This window comes from Magnolia sinica, chromosome 13 (assembly GCF_029962835.1).
Source record: "Magnolia sinica isolate HGM2019 chromosome 13, MsV1, whole genome shotgun sequence".
Taxonomy (NCBI): Eukaryota; Viridiplantae; Streptophyta; class Magnoliopsida; order Magnoliales; family Magnoliaceae; genus Magnolia; species Magnolia sinica.
Genome location: NC_080585.1, coordinates 30,597,845 through 30,617,252, shown reverse-complemented (window position 1 = coordinate 30,617,252; position 19,408 = coordinate 30,597,845). Strand labels below are relative to the sequence as shown.

General features: G+C 41.0%; 1 protein-coding gene across 2 annotated transcripts; it reads right to left on the bottom strand.

Annotated features, from left to right (window-relative positions):
- Window positions 1–229: 229 nt before the first annotated feature.
- On the bottom strand, window positions 230–18,518 carry LOC131223435 (zinc finger A20 and AN1 domain-containing stress-associated protein 6-like). Of its 2 annotated transcripts, XR_009160453.1 has the most exons (3): window positions 17,690–18,518; window positions 17,270–17,343; window positions 230–519 (listed from the first exon to the last, which is right to left on the bottom strand). XR_009160453.1 is itself a non-coding variant. In XM_058218851.1 (2 exons), exon 1 carries the CDS (start codon window positions 18,196–18,198, stop codon window positions 17,737–17,739), a length of 462 nt encoding a protein of 153 aa, XP_058074834.1. In that variant the 5' UTR covers window positions 18,199–18,518; the 3' UTR covers window positions 230–519; window positions 17,690–17,736. The 2 variants fall into 2 exon arrangements, 1 of the variants encoding a protein (XP_058074834.1); XM_058218851.1 differs by lacking the exon at window positions 17,270–17,343.
- Between the last annotated feature and the right edge of the window lie 890 nt (window positions 18,519–19,408).

The window sequence follows — 19,408 nt, the reverse complement described above, 5'->3', positions numbered from 1 at the left end:
TATGGCCTGTATAAAATCTAATGGATGTCGTATGAAGGTAGCAGGGAGACGTTTATTATCCAGAGGATGATACTATTGGTGCCTTGGGTGATTGATGAGGCAGTGAGTGATGAGAGGATGGTTGTGATAGAAAATCTCTTATGCCACCTGCATTTCTACTGGGAAGGTAGACGATTTGTGTGCACGCGTGTGCGTGTGTTGTTATCATGACCTTACAGGAAATGGTGGATAAACTAAAACTGAAAGAACATGAATACCCATGACCTTAACATATTAGTTCATAACAGGTTTAAAGCTCTATTAACTGCAGGTGCTTAATATCCTTCTTTAGCAAATTTGAGTGCCAGGATGAAGTGTCGGGTGATGTAGTTTCCATAGATGCGTGTCACATTTTGCTGAGGAGACCATGGCCATGGACTTGAGATTTGGTTCACTGGACTCAAGCTAACACCTGTTCCTTCATCAAGGATGGTGTTAATACCATGTTGCACTTGATAAAGCAGCTTCTAGTACTGAAATCTGATAGAGAGGAAAGGAAAAGGTAGCTCAATGTATGGAAGTTTGGAACAATGAGAAATGAAACAACAAAGTGAAAAGAAATGATAGGTGAGAGCAATGCTAAGTACTGAGAAGCTGTGAAGAAACATTAACTGAGAGTAGATTAATATTGAAGGGGACATGATTATGGTTCACTAATGCAAAGAAAGATTTCTAAGAGCTTATAGAAAGCTTAAGTTCTAAGAAGATGTGTCATCCGAGTTGAGAGGAAATTGGCTAACAACATCCTTGAGATTGAGTTGCCAAATAAGTTAGATATCTTGTTGACTTAATGCATTGGATTTGTTCAAGTATGCTATGGTAGGGTGTCTAACATGAAGGCATGAGGAAGAAATCGAACAGGTGTTGTGCATGAAGACTTAACAGCAACAAATTCAAAAGTTGGATGGCAGACCTCTACTTCTCTCCAACTGGAGGAGAATGATACAGCCGCAAGGACCACCATGTGTTGAATTTTGGGATTGATTGTTGCTAAATTTGGGAGGCTGAATGTTTGGGCTGGAATTGTTATTTTGGGGGAGATTATAGTTATTAACTTTGGTAATTCTCTTATGATTTTGGGGGCTAATTCTCTAGAACTACCTATGCTATTTTTAGGCCATTACAATCTGCTAAATCCTTGTAGATACAGAGTATCCTATTTTGGATGGATTAGATTGATTGGGAATAAACATAAAAGTTGGAAAATCCTCTTAATGATTTCGAAGGGATTGACAGGTGTGACATCAGGGCAATAAAAGGGGTTGTTTTTAGAGAGAGACAGTACTACACCTTTTCTAAGTTTTCTAAAGCTCTTATTTAAGCACCTGTAATTAAAGATATTTTATTTTCAGCAAGTTTTTTATCCCTCTCTATTCCGATTCTTTTGTGGCATCCACTTCATCCATTCTAAGTTATTTGAGTATTTTTTATCCCTCTCTATTCCGATTCTTTTGTGGTGTCCACTTCATCCATTCTAAGTTATTTGAGTATTGAATTCATAACGACTCCATAACAGTACTGTATCGAATACTGTGTTCTGAAAATGAACCTTAGATGAGGAGCTTGAAGACTTCATAGAGCTGTTAACATATTGTGGAACAGTTGTATTCTTCCTAGTGTTGGGGAAGATGCTGGAGTTTGGAAATGGAATACAATGGCAAATTCTCTATGAGATCCTTCTCCAATACATCTGGTCAGTAAAGATCGGTTGCCTCTACCGCCCTTCAGAGTGGGGTTCCTACATCCCACAGAAAACTCTCCAAAAACAGAAGCCTTCACAAGGATTGTCACGGCTAACAAAATTGTCACCGTAAATCAACTTCAAAATAGGAACCGTCCCCTTCCAAGTGTGCTTCATGTGAAAGAAACAAGAAGGAACAAGTACACCTCTTACTCTGTACATCATTACTGGTCCCTTCAAGAAATCTCTGAGGGGGCCCAGAGCTGTGGCATTTCAGGCTGATTAGCCTTTATAGGTAGTGTCTATAAAATCATGGCCAAGGTCTTCTTCTTCTTCTTCTTCTTCTTCTTCTTCTTTTCGAAATGCAATGATTCTTCATAGAAGCCAAAGCCTGAAAGAATACAAATTACAAAAGATAGAAAAAATAAAAAATAAAAAACAGCTTATCCTTCGGCTTCAAAAAGCCTTTTCCCATTCCATTACATATATTTTTGCCCTTTTGTACACTTCCCATGCCCATCTTTTTTTTTGTTCCTAAAGCATCTATTGCTCCTTTCTTCCCACAGTGACCAAATTCCAGCCAGCATAGATACTTGCCTTTTCTTCCTTTCCTATTCCTCCACCATGCCAAGACCAAAAACCAAAAAAATTCAATGGCGCCCGGCATTACCCAAGAAACTCCAAAAGCTTCATAGAAACTGCCCCAAAGCTGAATTGCATATGAACAGAGGATGAAAAGATGATCTATTGACTCCTCATTTTGCATACACAACAAATATACATTCGGCAACACCATCCTTCTCTTCTGAAGATTATCTATGGTTAGCACCGTTTTCTTTCCCACTGGCCATGCCAACACTATCATTTTAGTGGGAAACTTGTAATGCCACATGAAAGTTGTGCCACACTTTTGACCATCCGATGAAGCCCCACAATGAATGAGTAGAAGGATTTAACCGAGAATTTACCTGATTTTGCTTTAATCCATATCATCGAGTTCTCTCCCATCACTCATGAAGCCTTTTGAAGCAATCTCAACCAAGTGAGCATCTTTTCTTCTTCTTCCAACAGGTTCCTTCTGCATAATGGGGTCCAGCACACCATATTAGTGATCATAGAGAAACAATGAGCAACAAGCATATTTGGCTCCACCAATAATCTAGCCAATTGAGGAAAGATCTCTAGAAATGCTTTATCTCCCAACCAAATATCCTCCCAAAAAGGAACCCTGACCATTCCCCAATGAAAAACCCATCCCCTCTTTAAATTTGTCTCTCATCCCGAATATTGCTCTCCAAATACCTGATAATTTATTGAAAGAAGACACTTTAATCCATCTTCCCCCTTCCTCTAGCCCGTGTTTCTTTACTATTACTTGAAGCCAAAGATTTTCTTCCTCCGCTCCAAAATGCCAAAGCCATTTACCCAGAAGTGCAAAATTCATGACCCCTAAATTCCCAATCCCTACACCACCCTCTTGAATTGGCTTGCACACCTCTTCCTATTTCATTAAATGAAATTTACACTTCTCTTCCGCTCCTTGCCAAAGAAAATTCATTCTGATTTTTTCCAACCGATCCAAAACCGATTTTGGGCACTTGAAACCCCCCCCCCCCCCCCCCCAAAAGAAAAAAAAAGAGGACAAGTGCCTTCTTTTCCAACTCAATAGTTTCCTTTCAAATCTTCCCACAAGTGCTTAGCTGGCTTTCCTATGCATGATGGAAGACCTAAATAAGTCATAGGAAAAGAACCTGGCCAGCACCCAATTATAGCCGCAAATTCCTCCAATTCACTTTCAGATAAGTGGATCCCCAACACTTTACATTTACTAATATTCATCTTTAGACTGGAAACTGCCTCAAAACACAATAATTTCCTCAAATTGTCCACCTTGCTTGCACTCGAATCACTGAGAGAGAGAGAGAGAGAGAGAGAGAGAGAGAGAGAGAGAGAGAGAGAGAGAGGAAGAAGAAGAAGAAGAAGAAGAAGAAGAATCATGTCATCTGTATATTGTAATAGTGGCACTTGAAATTCTAATTTACCAACCTTGAAGCCTTCTATGAGCTCTGCTTCACACCTCTGTAAACCATTCTACTCAATGCCTCCATCACCATCACAAATAAATACGGAGATAGTGGATCCCCTTGTCTCAAGCATGGCTAGGGTCCTTGCCAACAGACTTAAGAAAGTTCTCCCTCTTACCATCTCTCCTCATCAAGGTGCATTTGTGGAAGAGTGAGATTCTCAAAGGATAGTCAATCAATGCATCCACTCGAGGAAGATATCAAAAGAGTCGAGGATCATTTGCAAAGTTGGCATGGAAAAGACCTACAACAGAGTTGATTGGGGCTTCCTAAGCTACTTGATGTCCAGATCGCACTTCCCACCTAAAGAGTTGGGTCCTCGAGTGTATTTCAACAGCTCATTTTTTTTTTTTTTTTCATCAATAGGGTGTCATGTGGGTTCTTTAGCAGCTCTAGAGGAATAGGGCAAGGGGACCCTCTCTCCCCTTTCTGGCTTCTGCTGGTTGCTGAAGGCCTGAGCTGCTTATTAAGGGGAGAGAAGTAGGCTGATTGAAGGTTTTAAAGTGGGCAGTCTCTCCTTCACTTACCTCCAATTTTCCGATAACACAATGGTATTATGCAAAGCTTCGCCTAGAGCAGTAGCCAACGTGAAAGTGATTCTGAGATGTTTCAAGGCAGCATCGGGGCTAAAAGTGAACCCAAGTAAGAGTTCAATGGCTGGAATTGAATTTAACAATCGCTGTCTTCATTGTTTGGCAAACCTCGTGGGGTGTAGCTGCCCAAGGTTTCCCTCATATCAGGGCCTTCTGTTGGGGGCTAACTCCTCACCATCTTCCATATGGGAACCGGTTATTGCAAGGATCAAGAAGAGGCTCACTGCTTGGAAACACATACTTGTCACTGGGAAGGAGGATAACGTTAACAAAATCTACCTTGGTTAACTTCCCTATTTACTTCTTGTCTCTGTTCAAAATTCCAGCAGGGGTGGTAGCAAAAATTGAGAAAATCCAGAGAGTTTTTGTGGGGGGATTCCTTGAACCAGGGAAGATTCCACCTGGTGAAGTGGGAGGAAGTCCAAAAGGCTGAAGAGGGAGGCCTTGGCCTGGGTAAGATTAGAGAGAAAAATATTAGCCCCCTAAGTAATGGTGGTGAAGTTTTGTAAAGGAAAGAGATGCATTATGGCACAAAGTAGCAGTTGAAGAATATGGTTCATCGATTAGGGGTTGGGACCCTACGTATCATCATAGTTCCCCCTTTTCTAAAATGTTGAAGAATATAGTCAGCCTGGAAGATTGCTCAAAAGACTCGGGGGAAGATTGTTTAGGAGGATTCAGATTCTCAGTCAATGCCAGGGATTCTATTCTATTTTGGGAAGATGTGAGGCTTGGGAACTGCACCCTAGCAGTTAGATTTCCTAGTCTTTACAGATTGGTTCCAGAAAGGCATATTTTTATCAAAGGTTGTATGGAGCTGGTTGGAAATAGAATATCATGGAACATTATGCTAAGAAGGAATTTGATGGATGAGGAATTGGAGGAATTTCAAGCCCTCAACATGCTCGATGGAGTTTGTCTTTCCCACTGGGAGGCTGATGTGAAGAGTGCAAAACAGATGCTCAGGTGTCTTTACTGTTAGGTCATTCTCTCGGAGTTTGTCAAATGGTGAAACTTCAGTATGCAACCCTTCTTTGAAGTTTGCTGGTTCCTCCAAGAGTTTCTACTTTCGTGTTGATGCGGACACAAGCGCATTCAAGGTGTACCAACGAAGAAAGCGCCAACCACAAGTGCCGTCCTTGTGGATAGACGACTATGGAGGAGTTGAAGACCTTTCACATGTGATTGGACATATAGAAGACTCCACTCAGGGAAGACACATGTGAAGGAAGATTGGAAAAAGAAGACCGAGCGCCCAAACTTTCCCGTACTTATATTATTTGCGCGTTTTTGACTTAGTTAGGGGTCTTTTACTAATTTTATATCTTTATTTGCTTATTCTAGGGGTATTTTAGTAATTTTATATCTTTATTTGCTTATTTAAGTGGGCTAAAGCCCTAAACTCGAATTTCAACTATTGATTAATGATAAGCAAACCCTTTGGTTGCCTCCTTCCTCTCTTCTCTCTAATGGTGCTTCTTTTCTTCCATTGATCTTCTTCTTCTAATTTCTTCTTGTGCCCCTCCAACTTCTTCAAGGTAATAATTTTCTTCCTTCTATTTTCCAATTTTGGCTAATCTTTTTTCGATCAAAATCTTGAGAACCGATCTAAACCCTAAACCCCAAAATTCTCAAATTCCTAATCCGAGAAACTTCTTGGTTCTTCGGACTAGTGGTCTTCGTTGATCGATTGGGTGTGACCATGCAAGATTGGGAGGTCTCATCCCTCGTCGGATCCAACCTAAGTAGTAATTGAATTCCATAATCCATAGTTGTGGTGATGGCCCGCTCCATTGCATGTTTCCTTTATGATTTTCTCAGTTATGATGATTACTGTTAGAATTTTAGATCATTTATTCCTTTTATTTCCGCTGTTTAATTATGTCCATGAGCATGCATCATAATTAGGGTTGTCCTGCGTCACGTGTGGCATGCAATTAGGCAGAAAATGTCAATGGTGTATGTTGATGCAAAAATCTGGGTTGCCTTCTTAAGACCTTTGAGTACCTACACAAGGAGAAGACAAAGGAGACCCTGGCTGCAGCAGGGGACCCTCCAATACCTAAGTCGGATAGGGAATCTGGGTCTAGTTGTAAACAGGGTTTTAGGCTTGAGATTGCGCGTACCTTTCACCATTAGGGATGCTCCTATTTATAGGTGAGCTATGGCGGTAGCGTAGGGGATGATCTCCCTATTTGGTAGGTGCGTATTGTGGACGGATCTGGATTCCGTGCTTGTCGCGGGGATCTCCCAAGATCATTGGCTGAGATCTCAGGTGGATTCGTGTTGCGGGCACCCAGCTAGATCTTCGGCAGGGATCTCGAGTAGATACCGTCGAGACTAGGTCGGAACTAGCAGAAGTGGGGTTGTGCCGACCTGAGGTTATACCGACCTGGGTCCTTTGGGGAGTGGTGTTTTTTTGGCATCAGGCAAATCAATGGGTTCTCCGACCTGCTCTTAAGGTCTGTCGAAAGATCAAGTCCGACCCTATTTCCTGCTCGGTTTGAAGATAGAAGTAGAGCCTTTTGATTGTATTGGTTATTAGCCGACCTGGCTAAGTTCACGGAATGCCGAACTGACCTTATCTTATTAGTCGATATATTTTTTCCATAATAGTAAGCCCCCCTACTTCCAAGCTCGCGAAGCGGGCTTGAGAAGTAGGTAGGTCGGTCTAGGTCAGGTCGGAACATTTTGTACTTTGGGGTGTCAGATTTTGCTTGTCATTAATGTAGAGTAAGGCAGCGTGCACAGGAATCGGTTTATATGCGTTCATAATACGCTGCGCTCGAGGTAGCATGTCGTGGCTCGAGGTCACATGCATTGTCGAGACGCCTGTTCGGCGCTCGGCATATGGGGTGCTGACACGTGGCCTATTATCGGTTGCGGAGCAGTACAACGAGTGGTAGTGCTCTACGTGTCCGGGCAGGAGTGTTGAGAAGCCATTTTTGGCAACGCATTAAATGCAGGCATTGAATGCTCACACGAGTAGACCTGCTATAAAAGGGGGTGCCCTCGCATCGCCCAGGGCTATTTGCCTCGTTGCCCTTCTGTTTAGCACTTTGTACTCCCTTCCTTGGGTGATTTGAATACAATTTCCAGCAAATTCTCAGGCATTCTTCTCCGGTGAGCTTTGTTCTTGCTCTTCTAACCCCCCCTCCCCCTCCTTTGTATTTTCCCTTTTTTTTTAATTTTTTTCTTATTGGGTTTTCGGCTTCCAGCGGCCTTCCTGCCCAAAGGGTATGTTTGAATCAACTGATCAATTGGGAGGTGGATGGAACGATCCTCAGCCGAGCGGCCAGAGGATGCAGAAGATGTTGCCCTGGCGAAGGAGGAAGCCAGTGTGTCTTCATCAGAGGCAGAGGAGAAAGAGCCAGTAGGGTCCATGCTGACGGAGACCGACTTGGTGCGGATCAGGTCGGGGTATATCACATTCCAGACTCTGTGATACTCCGAGCTCCCACACCAGGCGAGCTCCGAAATGAACCCCAAGACAGCGAGGTGGCCATCTTCCAGGTCGCCCTCCAATGTGGGTTGAGGCTTCCTCTGCGAAGTATAGTGAGGAAAGTCCTCGCATACATGGGGTTAGCTCTTGGGCAACTAATCCCCAATGCCTGAAGGGCGTTGGTGAGGTCATTCATTTTCTGGCCCAAAGTCCTCTCAGATCGACTCATGCCGCGATGGAGGGCCTCCTGCCCTAGATAGAACGGCACGTCCCGGATGCCGCTTTCACCAGGGTGATGGACCTTCATCCAGACGCGGTTGTTGGTCAGCTGGCGGCACTCTTCTTCAGGGTAGGTCGTTTTATTCATAATGGTCATTTTTCGTTACTTGGTTGGCTAATAACCAATACAATCAAAAGGCTATACTTCTGGCCCCAAACCGAGCAAGAAATAGGGTCGAACTCAATCTTTCAATAGACCTTAAGAGCAGGTTGAAGAACCCGTTGATTTGTCCGATACCAAAAGAGCACTACTCCCCAAAGGACCCAGGTCTGTATAACCCCAGGTCGGCACGACCCTGCTTCTGCTAGTTCCGACTTGGTCTCGATAATATCCACTCGAGATCCTAGTCGAAGATCTAGCTAGGTGCTCGTAACACAAATCCGCCCGAGATCTCAGCCGAGGATCTCGGAAGATCCCCGCAATAAGCATGGGATCTAGATCCCTCCACAATACGCACCTACCAAATATGGAGATCATCCCCTACGCCACCGCCATCTCACCTATAAATAGGAGCATCTCTAATGGTAAAAGGTACACACAATGTCAAGCCTAAAACCCTGTTTACAACCGGTCCTAGATTCCCTACATGACTTAGGCATTGGAGGGTCCCCTGCTGCAGCCAGGGTCTCCTTTATCTTCTCCCTGTGTAGGTACTCAAAGGTCCAGGGAAGGCAACCCCAATTTCTGCATCAACAGTGTACAAGCTACAAAAATGATGTCCCCCCCCCCCCCCCCAATTTCTTTTCCTTCACTACCCGGCTTTTGTCCTAGGAAGCAGAATTTATGCAATGGAATTTCAGCCCAATAAGGGGTAAGAAGAAGACCCTATGGAGCATGGTGTCTTTTGCCATCTGCTGAGAGCTTTCGAAGGAGAGGAATAATCACGTATTTGAGGAGGCCCAGTTATCCTCAGATGCTCTAATAAACAAAATCAAAGGATCAATTGTTCAGTGGGCATCCATATCTCCATCATTCAGAGGCACACTGGTGGAGGAAATAGGTCACAATTGGCTTAGCTTACTGAGTAGGGTAGGAGAAAGTTTCCACTATTGGTTAAATAGTAACCTGGGTTGCTGTGCTTTTCAAGGGGTTGTTGATTTTTATTTTTTGTTCTTGTTTTTCATTTTTTTATGCTTTAGTTCTTTTAATGAAGTTATAGTTATCTACTCAAAAACCAAAAAAAGGAAAAAGGAAAGGATACAAGTAGCCTCACACGATTTTTGTCGAAGAAGAGATCACAGGAATCTCTGCATTGAATTTGCTCAAAGAGTACTAATTGAGGTGATCAATAATGAGCCAATATCTTTCCAAAGTTATTAAAGCTTGGCAGAATCCACCTCACACTAAGGTGTGGAAGCTTAATTTCAATTGTTCTTCCCTAGGTAACCTACATAAGTGTAGCGTTGGCGGTGCACTCAAGGATGCCTCGGGGCTATTCATATGTCCTTCTTGGGCCTTAAAGGGCAAGGCGACGATAGTGAAGTAGAATGTAACCTTAAAGGAAGCATTAAGAATTTCCATGAAAAAAAAAATGATAATAAGAATAATAAGGAAAGAAAAGCATAACTAGTTTTTGTTGAAGAAGAATGTAAGAATGCCATTTCTTGGGCTCTCCTTTTCAGATCTCCTTGGATGCTTTCCTTCATACTTAATGAGTTTTGTGAATTGTGATCTTGTACCTAGGCTACAAATTTCGTTTGCTCACTTGGACAGAGAAGCTAATGTGGTGCCAAATGTATTGGCAGAACATGGTGCGTCCAGTATCTCTATGTTGTGAAATTCTTTCCCACTTTAACTTCTCTTAATAAAATTATTTGTCATCTCTTCCAACAAAAAAAAAAAAAAAAAAAGGGTTCTTTTTTACTACCTATATGCATGATCATGCATGCTACCTTCCATTGACTCCAATCTTTTCTTAATCACCCATGAGGTTGCATTCCTAGAGTCATCCTCAACCACACGAGAACACTCTTTAGTCTTATTTCGAACCTTGAAATAAAGCCGCTGCCCCGATTCACTAGAGTTATTTATGCCGCTCACATGGAAAGCAAGGATGATATTACCTTTCTCATTAAAAAAAAGTCACTGCTCATGCTTACCCCCCGAACCGAGTTACCAATCCAACTTCTGTCAAGATTATGCATGATGGAACATGCCAACCGCCCAACCACCTTCAAACTTCTACCTGCCACTAAAAAAAATTCCTAAAGCAATCTCAAGCATTAGGCCCCCATAATTTCTTCCTCGCCACAGCCAAAATTCAATAACGTATTCTTATTTCAACTTTGTACCAGCATAAGTACATTATAAATATTTAGAAGGGGTTTCTTATCTACAAACACCTTCTTATCTTAGAAGGGCTGAATTCAATAAAGTTCTATCTGACCAATCCTCATTCCTACAGTCCACAAATGCCGCCCGATAAATGATGAGAATAATATTTTTAGTTTTGCCAGCAACTTTATCAGTTAAGTTCAAGTTAAGTATCTGGCTGAGTCCACTCGTGTTGAAAATTATAATGATACCATAAAAATCCACCATTAATCTATCTAACCAACTAGGATAGCTGGTGTCAAAGTAGTCGGCCAACTGAGAAACAATGTGTTGAACAACCTTCTACTGCTACCATTGAAGGCTATTCTCATTAATTTGGTGCCTTTTCTGGCCTTACAAATGAGAACTGATAGGATATAGCCTTATCAGATTGGTACTTTAAAGATAATAAATGTTTGGGGCCCTTTCTAGCTATTATTGTCCAAAATAAACCCCCTTTAGATGTTTTCTGTTGAAACTTTTATTGTTTCTTTCTAATAAAAAACAAACAAACAAGGAAGAACAAACCAAAGACGGCAAAGAGATCCTTCCATGATCTCCAAATGGACAGCCTTCCCCATCCCTATCTTAAAAATACACATTCTCTGGTGTCAATCACCACTTCACTTAACCAACTATGGGTTGCATGATCCCTTTTGTGTCAACATATGCTCAGTTTTTCTTTGACAAATAGACAATGGCTTCACTTTGATCCCTGGAAAAGATCACTACTGAATTCAAAAACATCTGCAAGGTTGAATATTGCTGGAGATATCCAAACCTTGGAAGTTTCAACCACACAATATTATCATTGGTTTTCTTCACTATGAGGCGAGGACCTATAGTCTCGTGCTGGAGTTTGTTGCAAGTTCCAGTTAGGAATCTCCTATTTCGTAGGAAAAGCATGAGAAGAAAGCTAAAGACTAATCCAGCTTCAATTCCAATCAGGTAACATACCTCTTAACAGTCTAAATTCCAGTAACATGGACAGATTATAATCTCACTTTCAGCTGTCTTCATGCCAGGCACTCGCAGGAATAATGAAATATTCGGAATAGAATATAAAGAATGAAGGGATCAAAGAAATAGAAAGCGGATAGATTTTGCAGTCCCACCACAAAGGTAGAAACTAGAGGAGTCTCACCACTAGTTTTCCAAACGAGCATCACTTCTTGGCTTTTTTCAATAGCAGAAAACAATAGGCTTTTCAACCAATCGAATAACCTTTGTTATTTGCTTCATGCATGCCTATTTACAAGGCAACACAAGCATATATAAGGAGTTCAAATCCAACTAGGATTGGTTTTTTTTTTTTTTTTTTTTTTGAGAGAGAGAGAGATGTCCAGTTAGGATTGCCATTAATATATATATATATATATATATATATATATGACAGATCAACTAAATAACTTCTTGTCTTCATTAAAGAAAGAAACAAAGCAGTAAAAGGAATCATAAACTGTACCATATCGGCTGTACAAGCCTACAGTTTGGAGTGGGACTGTATCCACCCATGTCTGACAGCATGTAGCGCCCGCTGAATGGTCTATGCACTATGTAAAGCCATCCAGTTATAACTACAGATCCAGAAAGTGGCCCAAATTGCAGATCAGGGACTGACATATTGCTGGACAAATTGGATTTTCTTATATCTCAATTGGGTAGGCTGTGGGATCCATTTGAAGATAAGTTGTCGTCCTGCATCACACAGTCCATTACAAATCAATGGGTTGAAGTATCATCTGAATCTGTTACATACCGCCCGATATAGACTGGTAGAAGGATTTGACTGAAAGGGCCCCACTCGAAGTCCGACCACCACAAATCCCTTTTGTCAATAGAGAAGGGGAGAGAATTCAACTTTTCCATCAATTTTAAAAAATCAGCTACCTCCTCCATCAGATCTGTTCTGAGTTACAGCGTCTAAACTGTCTGGCTCATGCTTCTATTCCATTCTTGGCTGACCATATATGCCGCCAGTGATAAAGCCTGGGGAACATTATGCAAAAAACTTCATTCTCACAAAATAGAAGAGTACCTCCTCAAATTGAAGGTAGGTTGTCTGGAAACCTCATTTTACACCGAAAATCCCCTGATCAATCTCTCATCATTTGCCTAAGCAAGCATCCTAATTGTGCTTCCATAACTATCACAAAAAGAAAGGGAATAATGGACCGCCTTGATGCAATCCTCTAGAACTTGCTGGGCACGCGAAATATAGCATAAGCAGGCCAGGAATTCACGCAGTAAAAGGAATACACAAATGAACCACAAAAAGAGCTGAAAGAGGGGAGCACTCTAGTGATCCATGATCCAACCACTAAGGGAAAGAAAGACACTCCAGTGATCCATGATCCAACCACTAAGGGAGGGAGAAGTCGACGAACCCCCCCCCCCCCCCCCCTCTCTCTCTCTCTCTCTCAACTAGTCTCCTGCATATCTAAGTCCGATGCACCAGTTCTCTCTCTCTCTCCCATTTAACCCAAATAGTAAAACTAGTCTCCCACATATCTAAGTTCAATGCATGGGACCAGTTGAGACTTCACTGTCTCTAACACAGTTTGAGTGTGATAACCTACCATCTTGCTAACATACAACATCCCAAGCTCTGCATGCCTGCCCTAAACTGCCATGACCACAATGAGTGAATGCACTCACAATCTAGAATCAACATCCAACACAAGTATGCATTTAATGTGCTTTGGTTTCTTGTGATGTTTAGGATTTTTTGCAAGTTTTATACCAAAGATATTGCCCATCCTCATAGGAAGAAGATCTTTGGCATTAGAGACAAAATTTAGGGCTCTAAGAAACCTCTAAACATCTTCTTGAACCACAAGACAACAAGATATATACTTAGCCTCCTCATCTGGATCACCACCTTAGGCGGCATAAGAAAAAGAGGCCTACACCCTAAGCTCAATACCTCAGTAACATAACACCAAATCTCTCGTCCCCATTAGGTACCAAAAAAATCGCTTGGCAGCTTGCTAACGAGTAATGACTGATCATGGTCACTTTGGTAATGACTCACCAATACCATTGCGTAATAGATATTAGATATAGTCAACAACATGGCATATGTGAGATTATCAGTGGCACGTGGATACGGAATTGAAAACATAGGCAGTTAGGCACTTTTTAGGCATCAGCCCAGGGACACATCGATCAACTCAACACGGTAGTCACTACTGGTTTTAGGAAAGTAGATATGCAATATCTTCTATGATATATTAAGATAGATTAAATATTCAATTCAGACTTATCCTTGATTAGTTGAGTTTCAAGGGATGTCGCATCACATGGACCGTTCAGATGCTGTGCCCATGACACGTGCAAAGGTGTGCACGGGTGCTCACATTATGAAGGTGTGCAAGTGAGCATACATATATATATAGGGAAAAGGTTCTATGCGGTCGAGCTCATGGGAACTTCCCATGAGGTCGAGTTGCGTGGGCCCACCGTGATGCCGAACATCTACCCCATCAGTCAGATGCACCATTCCATGGTGGGCCTAGGGATTAAAAATCAAGTCAATCCATGACTTGTGTGGGCCACACCACATACAAAAGTTGAGAGGGGTTACCCTCCATTAAAATATTCATAATCATGTTTTTGGGCCCACCGAGATGTGGTTCACAAATCTAGCCCATCCATTATGTGTGTCCCACTTGGATGAGGGGTCAGTCCAAGTTTCAGAAGCATCCAAATTTCAGGTGGGCCCCACCAAGTGCTTTTATATGTTTTAGGCATGTCTTCACATGATTTTAGATGGTATGGCCCACCTGAGTTCCGTATACAGCTGATTTTTGGGATATCCCATAATTTAAAGGGGACCCATCAAATGCACGGTGTTGATGTTCGACATGCATCATGGTGGGGCCCACACAGCTCGACCTCATGGGAAGTTCCCATGAGCTCGACCGCATAGAACCTTTTTCCATATATATATATATATATATATATATATATATATATTCATCAGTTTTCTTAATAAAATATAATACAAATTTTCACAATATAGTCCCTACATTAATATGCTACCAAAATAATAATGTTGATCCCTTCCACTTTTCTCCCTTGATCATCTCCATTCTTCAACCCATGACCCCATCAACCCACTCTTCTGACTTAATCTACAACGTAGATCATCCTACCAATGCTTCTAATCTTCAAATTTCGATCATTTACTTTAGATCTCATATCCGGGTTGTCCGTTTCCTAAAACCCCTCTAAGCATTAGCCCACATGAGCACCCATCATCTCCCTTCTCCCAACGCATATATAGATCAAGCCACAACTAAAGATCCTCCAATCTTTGCTTCCACATATTAATGAAGGGACTACATTGTAGAAACTTGTATTATATTTCACTAAAAGAACTAATGAAGATACATGCAAGAATAGCTAATCATGGATACATTCCAATTAAATATTAAACGGATCCTAATATATCTTAGAAGATATTTTGCATATTTACTTCCCGAACATAGAGTTTTCCATCCTAAAATGTTCCAAGATCTTTTGATTGTAGGAACTCGAAGAGCGACCTAAAAACGTCTTGGAACAACCTCAACAAATTTTGACTCCCAACAAAAAATTAGCTTCTCCCAATCTTTCTTTTCAAAGTTTGAGAAGATTCAATTCTTCATTGCTACCAATAAGTGGCAATAACTCCATATTGTTTCTTGGGAATAGGATGTCATCAACGTACAAAGATAGAAATGTAAAAAGTTTGGTGACCACTTACAATAAAAGCAACAATCTCCATCAACCACCAAGAAGTCAAAGTGATTGCCACATGGAAACACATGTACCACTGTCGAGATGATTATTTTAGCCCACAAATAGATTTAGAGGGTTTACACACCTACTCTCATGTCCTTTATCGACATATCTAATAAGGAATTGAATATAAATACCTCCTACAAATAACCATTTAGGTGAGCAACCTTGAAATCCATCTTGTGCAATTCAAACCATGAGTGCACAGTAACTGACAAGATCATTTGGATGGAGGTAAACTTCGCAACATAAGGTCTTCTCTTAATCTATGACTTCTATATGGGTAAAACCTTTTGTTGTTAATCGGGCCGTGAACTTATCTATTGAATTACATGCCTCCTTTTGTATCTTCAACACCCATTTCATATTGCTTTACAACCAAGAGGCCTACTAATTCCCAAATTAAATTCTTTTTCATGAAGGAAATCTCAATCACCATCGTGACTATCCAATCATTGGAGTATGTGAATTCCAATGCCTCTTGATAAGAATCAAGTTCATCACTATCTAGATTCACACACATCAAAGCTTCGCTCTCAATCTCGAAACAAAAAAAAAACAAAAAAAAAAAAAGAAAAAAAGAGGGAATTTTTCCATGTGCAGAACTCCGAAGCTTAAAACCATCAACTTAAGTGTTCCAACCACCCTCTACCAAAATGCTACTCAAACATATTGTGGTTGTTAAAAGGAGTGAGGCTCCCACAATATATGGAAGTCTAGGGAATCTTAGACAGTAGTTCCGTGTACATCTTGGGCTACTTCTAACTTGAGCATTTATCCTATGGGGCCCACCTGTGTGACTCCTATTGGGTGCACCACTCTTGATATGTATAAAATAATACTCTTTATTCTTCCTCTTATATGTCGGAGAGAGAGGGAGAGAAATTTCCTTTCCTACTCAATCTTAGCCATAAATCTACAACAATCAGCCTTTAAGAAACCATATAAGCTGTCAGATCTACGGGGTAAAGGCAACATTTACTTCCCCTAGTGGTTGGATCACAGATTACTAGAGCGCTGTCCTATTTAAACTGCATACGTGATTAAATCTGCATCATCATTGTAGCCACGCATAACGATCCACTTCCACTTCATTTTGCTCGACCAACACTTCCAAAGAATCCTTTTAGGAAACCAATGATAAGAACTAAGAATGTTACGGAACCCCCACACACTTTTTTTTTGGGAAAAGTAGACACTTGCATACATTTCCACCATTGAACGCCAAAATTTTATCTTCAAAGCATGTAGTTCAGAGATTCTCAATTTTCTATGTCATGTTTACAAAGAACGCTCGTGCTTCCCTCTCTATATTTCGAATTGATGCACTCATGCACAATGAGAGTCCAGGCTAAAATCCACCTCCCATGCAAAAAAAAAAAAAAAACCATTGGGACAATGAAATTACTCTCACCAACACCCTTCTCAATCTAGACTCCAAGATCTTGTAAAAACTTCCAATAAGACTTATAGGTCCAAAGTCCTTAAGGGATATCATAAATTCCCTCTTAGGGATCAAGGCGATAAATGAAGCCCCCATCTCCTCAAAAAGGATGCCCTGTCAAAGAATTCCACCATATAACTCAGAAGATCATCTTTTACCTCCTCCTAGGAAACAAGGGACAAGGCAATCACGGAACTATTTGTGCTTGGAGCTTTGTCCTTGCAAGATCCATCACTGTCAGTTTCACCTCTACCTCGATAGGTCTTTCAGGCAAACTGTTTTCCTTGGAGATAAGATCAGATGAAAGATTGTCAAGTTTTGGTTGCACCTAGTCCTCTACTGTGAGAAGCTCCACATATAGATAAATAAAAGCTTCACGAATTTCAAAGTGGCCATCGATCCTATCCCCCTTCCTGACCCTTTATATAGATCAAAGAATAAGAATTGGAAGGACAGCCCCAATCATTCCTAAAAGGTCATAGAACAAGAGACAAACAAACAATATTTTCATAACTAAATGCACCACCAAGACAACCTTTGCAACCTCAATCATCACTAGTGGTAAGTGTGAAAATTCAACGTATCAAAGGAGATGGTAAGCAAGTTACTTCTGGATTTGGAGAGACACCCATGTCCAAACTGGGTGACCAAAATCCATTATCAACAACACCAGCATAAATCACTTCAAAAGCAAGAAGATGCATCAGCAAGACAACCAAGCAAGGCTAAAGTAAAAGATGGAAAGCTAAAGACAACTACCAGTCATTTCTAATGAAGAACCATAGAACCATATTGCTGACAAATCTAAATTCCAAACATCCAAACACACTAAGATTGTCTTTGAACTATAATTCATAATTTCCAAAGCAAAAATATTCACATATCTAATAAACCATAATAAAACACAATAAATAGTAACCAAATCCAAATCACATACATAGAACCAAACTGTACACATAATTCTGACAAATAATCAAGAAGACAGATTTTTTATCGCATCAACAGCATAAGCGTAATTCATAGCATACCAGAGTAACCCTGGTCGTGGGTAAGAAATTACGCTTATCTCCACTGATCAGATCTTCTCGACCTTGTCTGCCTTCACCACAGGATTTGCCTTCGAGATCGCTTCCTGGCCTGCGCCCTTGTAATCAAAAGGGCACCCGTGCTTGTCTGAGTACCGATGGAGGGAGCAGAACGTCTGCCCACACCTGCACTTGAATCCGGTGAGACCGACCCGCTTCCTGCACGACCCACAGCGGTTAGCCGACGGAGGCTCCTTCCCCGCAGGATCATCAGAATTATCAGTCCCCACTTGATCCCCGCCATCAATCTTAACTGGCTTCTGTTCCACAGCAGAGCCATCGTCACCGTCGATCTTGGCTTTCTGCAGAAAGAGATCTCGGTAGCATTTGGAGCAGAGATTACGATTCGCAGCGCTGCCGAAGAATCCACAGTTGTTGGAGCAGAGGATCGGCATGTTTGGGGATCGGATGCCAGTGCCGTCGGCCTCTCTTTTCTGGCTCTCTTGTTCCATTGCCGATCGAACGAAATCACAATCGGTCGGGATTTCGTTCTTCCTGTTCTGGATTGCGATCTGCAAATGCGTCTGGATTCGTCAAAGAACCCTACCAGATATTTATGCTGGAATTTACATCACTAATATCCAGATACGGATGGACTGTTTGGTTGGTTTCAGATTGAGATTGAGGAAGATTCGAGATCGGAAATCCTAGAGCGATTAAGTGGGGATTTTTATTTTTTCATGTGAATTGGACGGCAGAGATTCGCTCGGCAGAGAGGAGAAATCCTCTCCGCACTCCCCTCACACCGACCCAGAAAGGGTTATTGTTACTATCCTCTTTTTATTTGGAAAAGGAATTATAACAAAAGTACAATTTCAGTAATAATTTTTTAAAAAAAAGGTTTTGGTAGGACACATCTGTACCGATTTCATAGGATTCGTATCGATTTTAGCCGTTAGATTGGATACTTCTTGGTGATCCAAACCGTTTATTTGATGAGCTTAGACGTGGATGGTGGATATCCAGGAAAGATAAGTCTCAAATAGGATATTTATGTGCTGTGATTTTGAAAAAGATAAGTATACGGTCTATATTCAATATGAAAGAACCAAATCATCAAAGGTTAAAATCTTCCGATCCAAAGGCCCGTTTGGAGCACATCCAAATGGTTTTTTTTTTAGATGAATCATTTGTTAACAATCAAAATGATGGTTTTGTAGCTTATATATGTTCACAGAAATTATGGGATTATAAAAAAACATTTCACAAAATAGATACTAAAAAGCTGACTCACTCAATGTAATTATAATTTACATTTTATAAGATTTTTTATTTATTTATTTATTTTTATTTTTTTGTAATAGTTGCATCCTAACTAGTTTTAATATTTTTTTTACAATAATGTTTATTCCAACTAATGTTGGAGGCGCATGGTGAGCATTGACTAAGCAATTGAACAATACTCTATGGGCCCACGATGATTTGTGTGTTTTATCCATGGTCTGTTAATCTTGTCATATTATTTTAGGCATGAGCCCAAAAATGAGGTTGATCAAAATCTCAAGTGGACCACATATTGAAAAGAGTGGTGATCAAGCACTTATAGTTAAAAACTTCTTAGAGACCACGAAGAATTTGAGTAAAGTTAGATATTTGCTTTTTACCTTTATCTTGGACAGTGTGACCCAATTAATAGGTTAGATGGCAAACAAACCTTACAGC

Bases quoted from the DNA above. Each gene is read 5' to 3' on its own strand.
- LOC131223435 (XM_058218851.1), bottom strand. From the start codon at position 18,198: ATGGAACAAGAGAGCCAGAAAAGAGAGGCCGACGGCACTGGCATCCGA.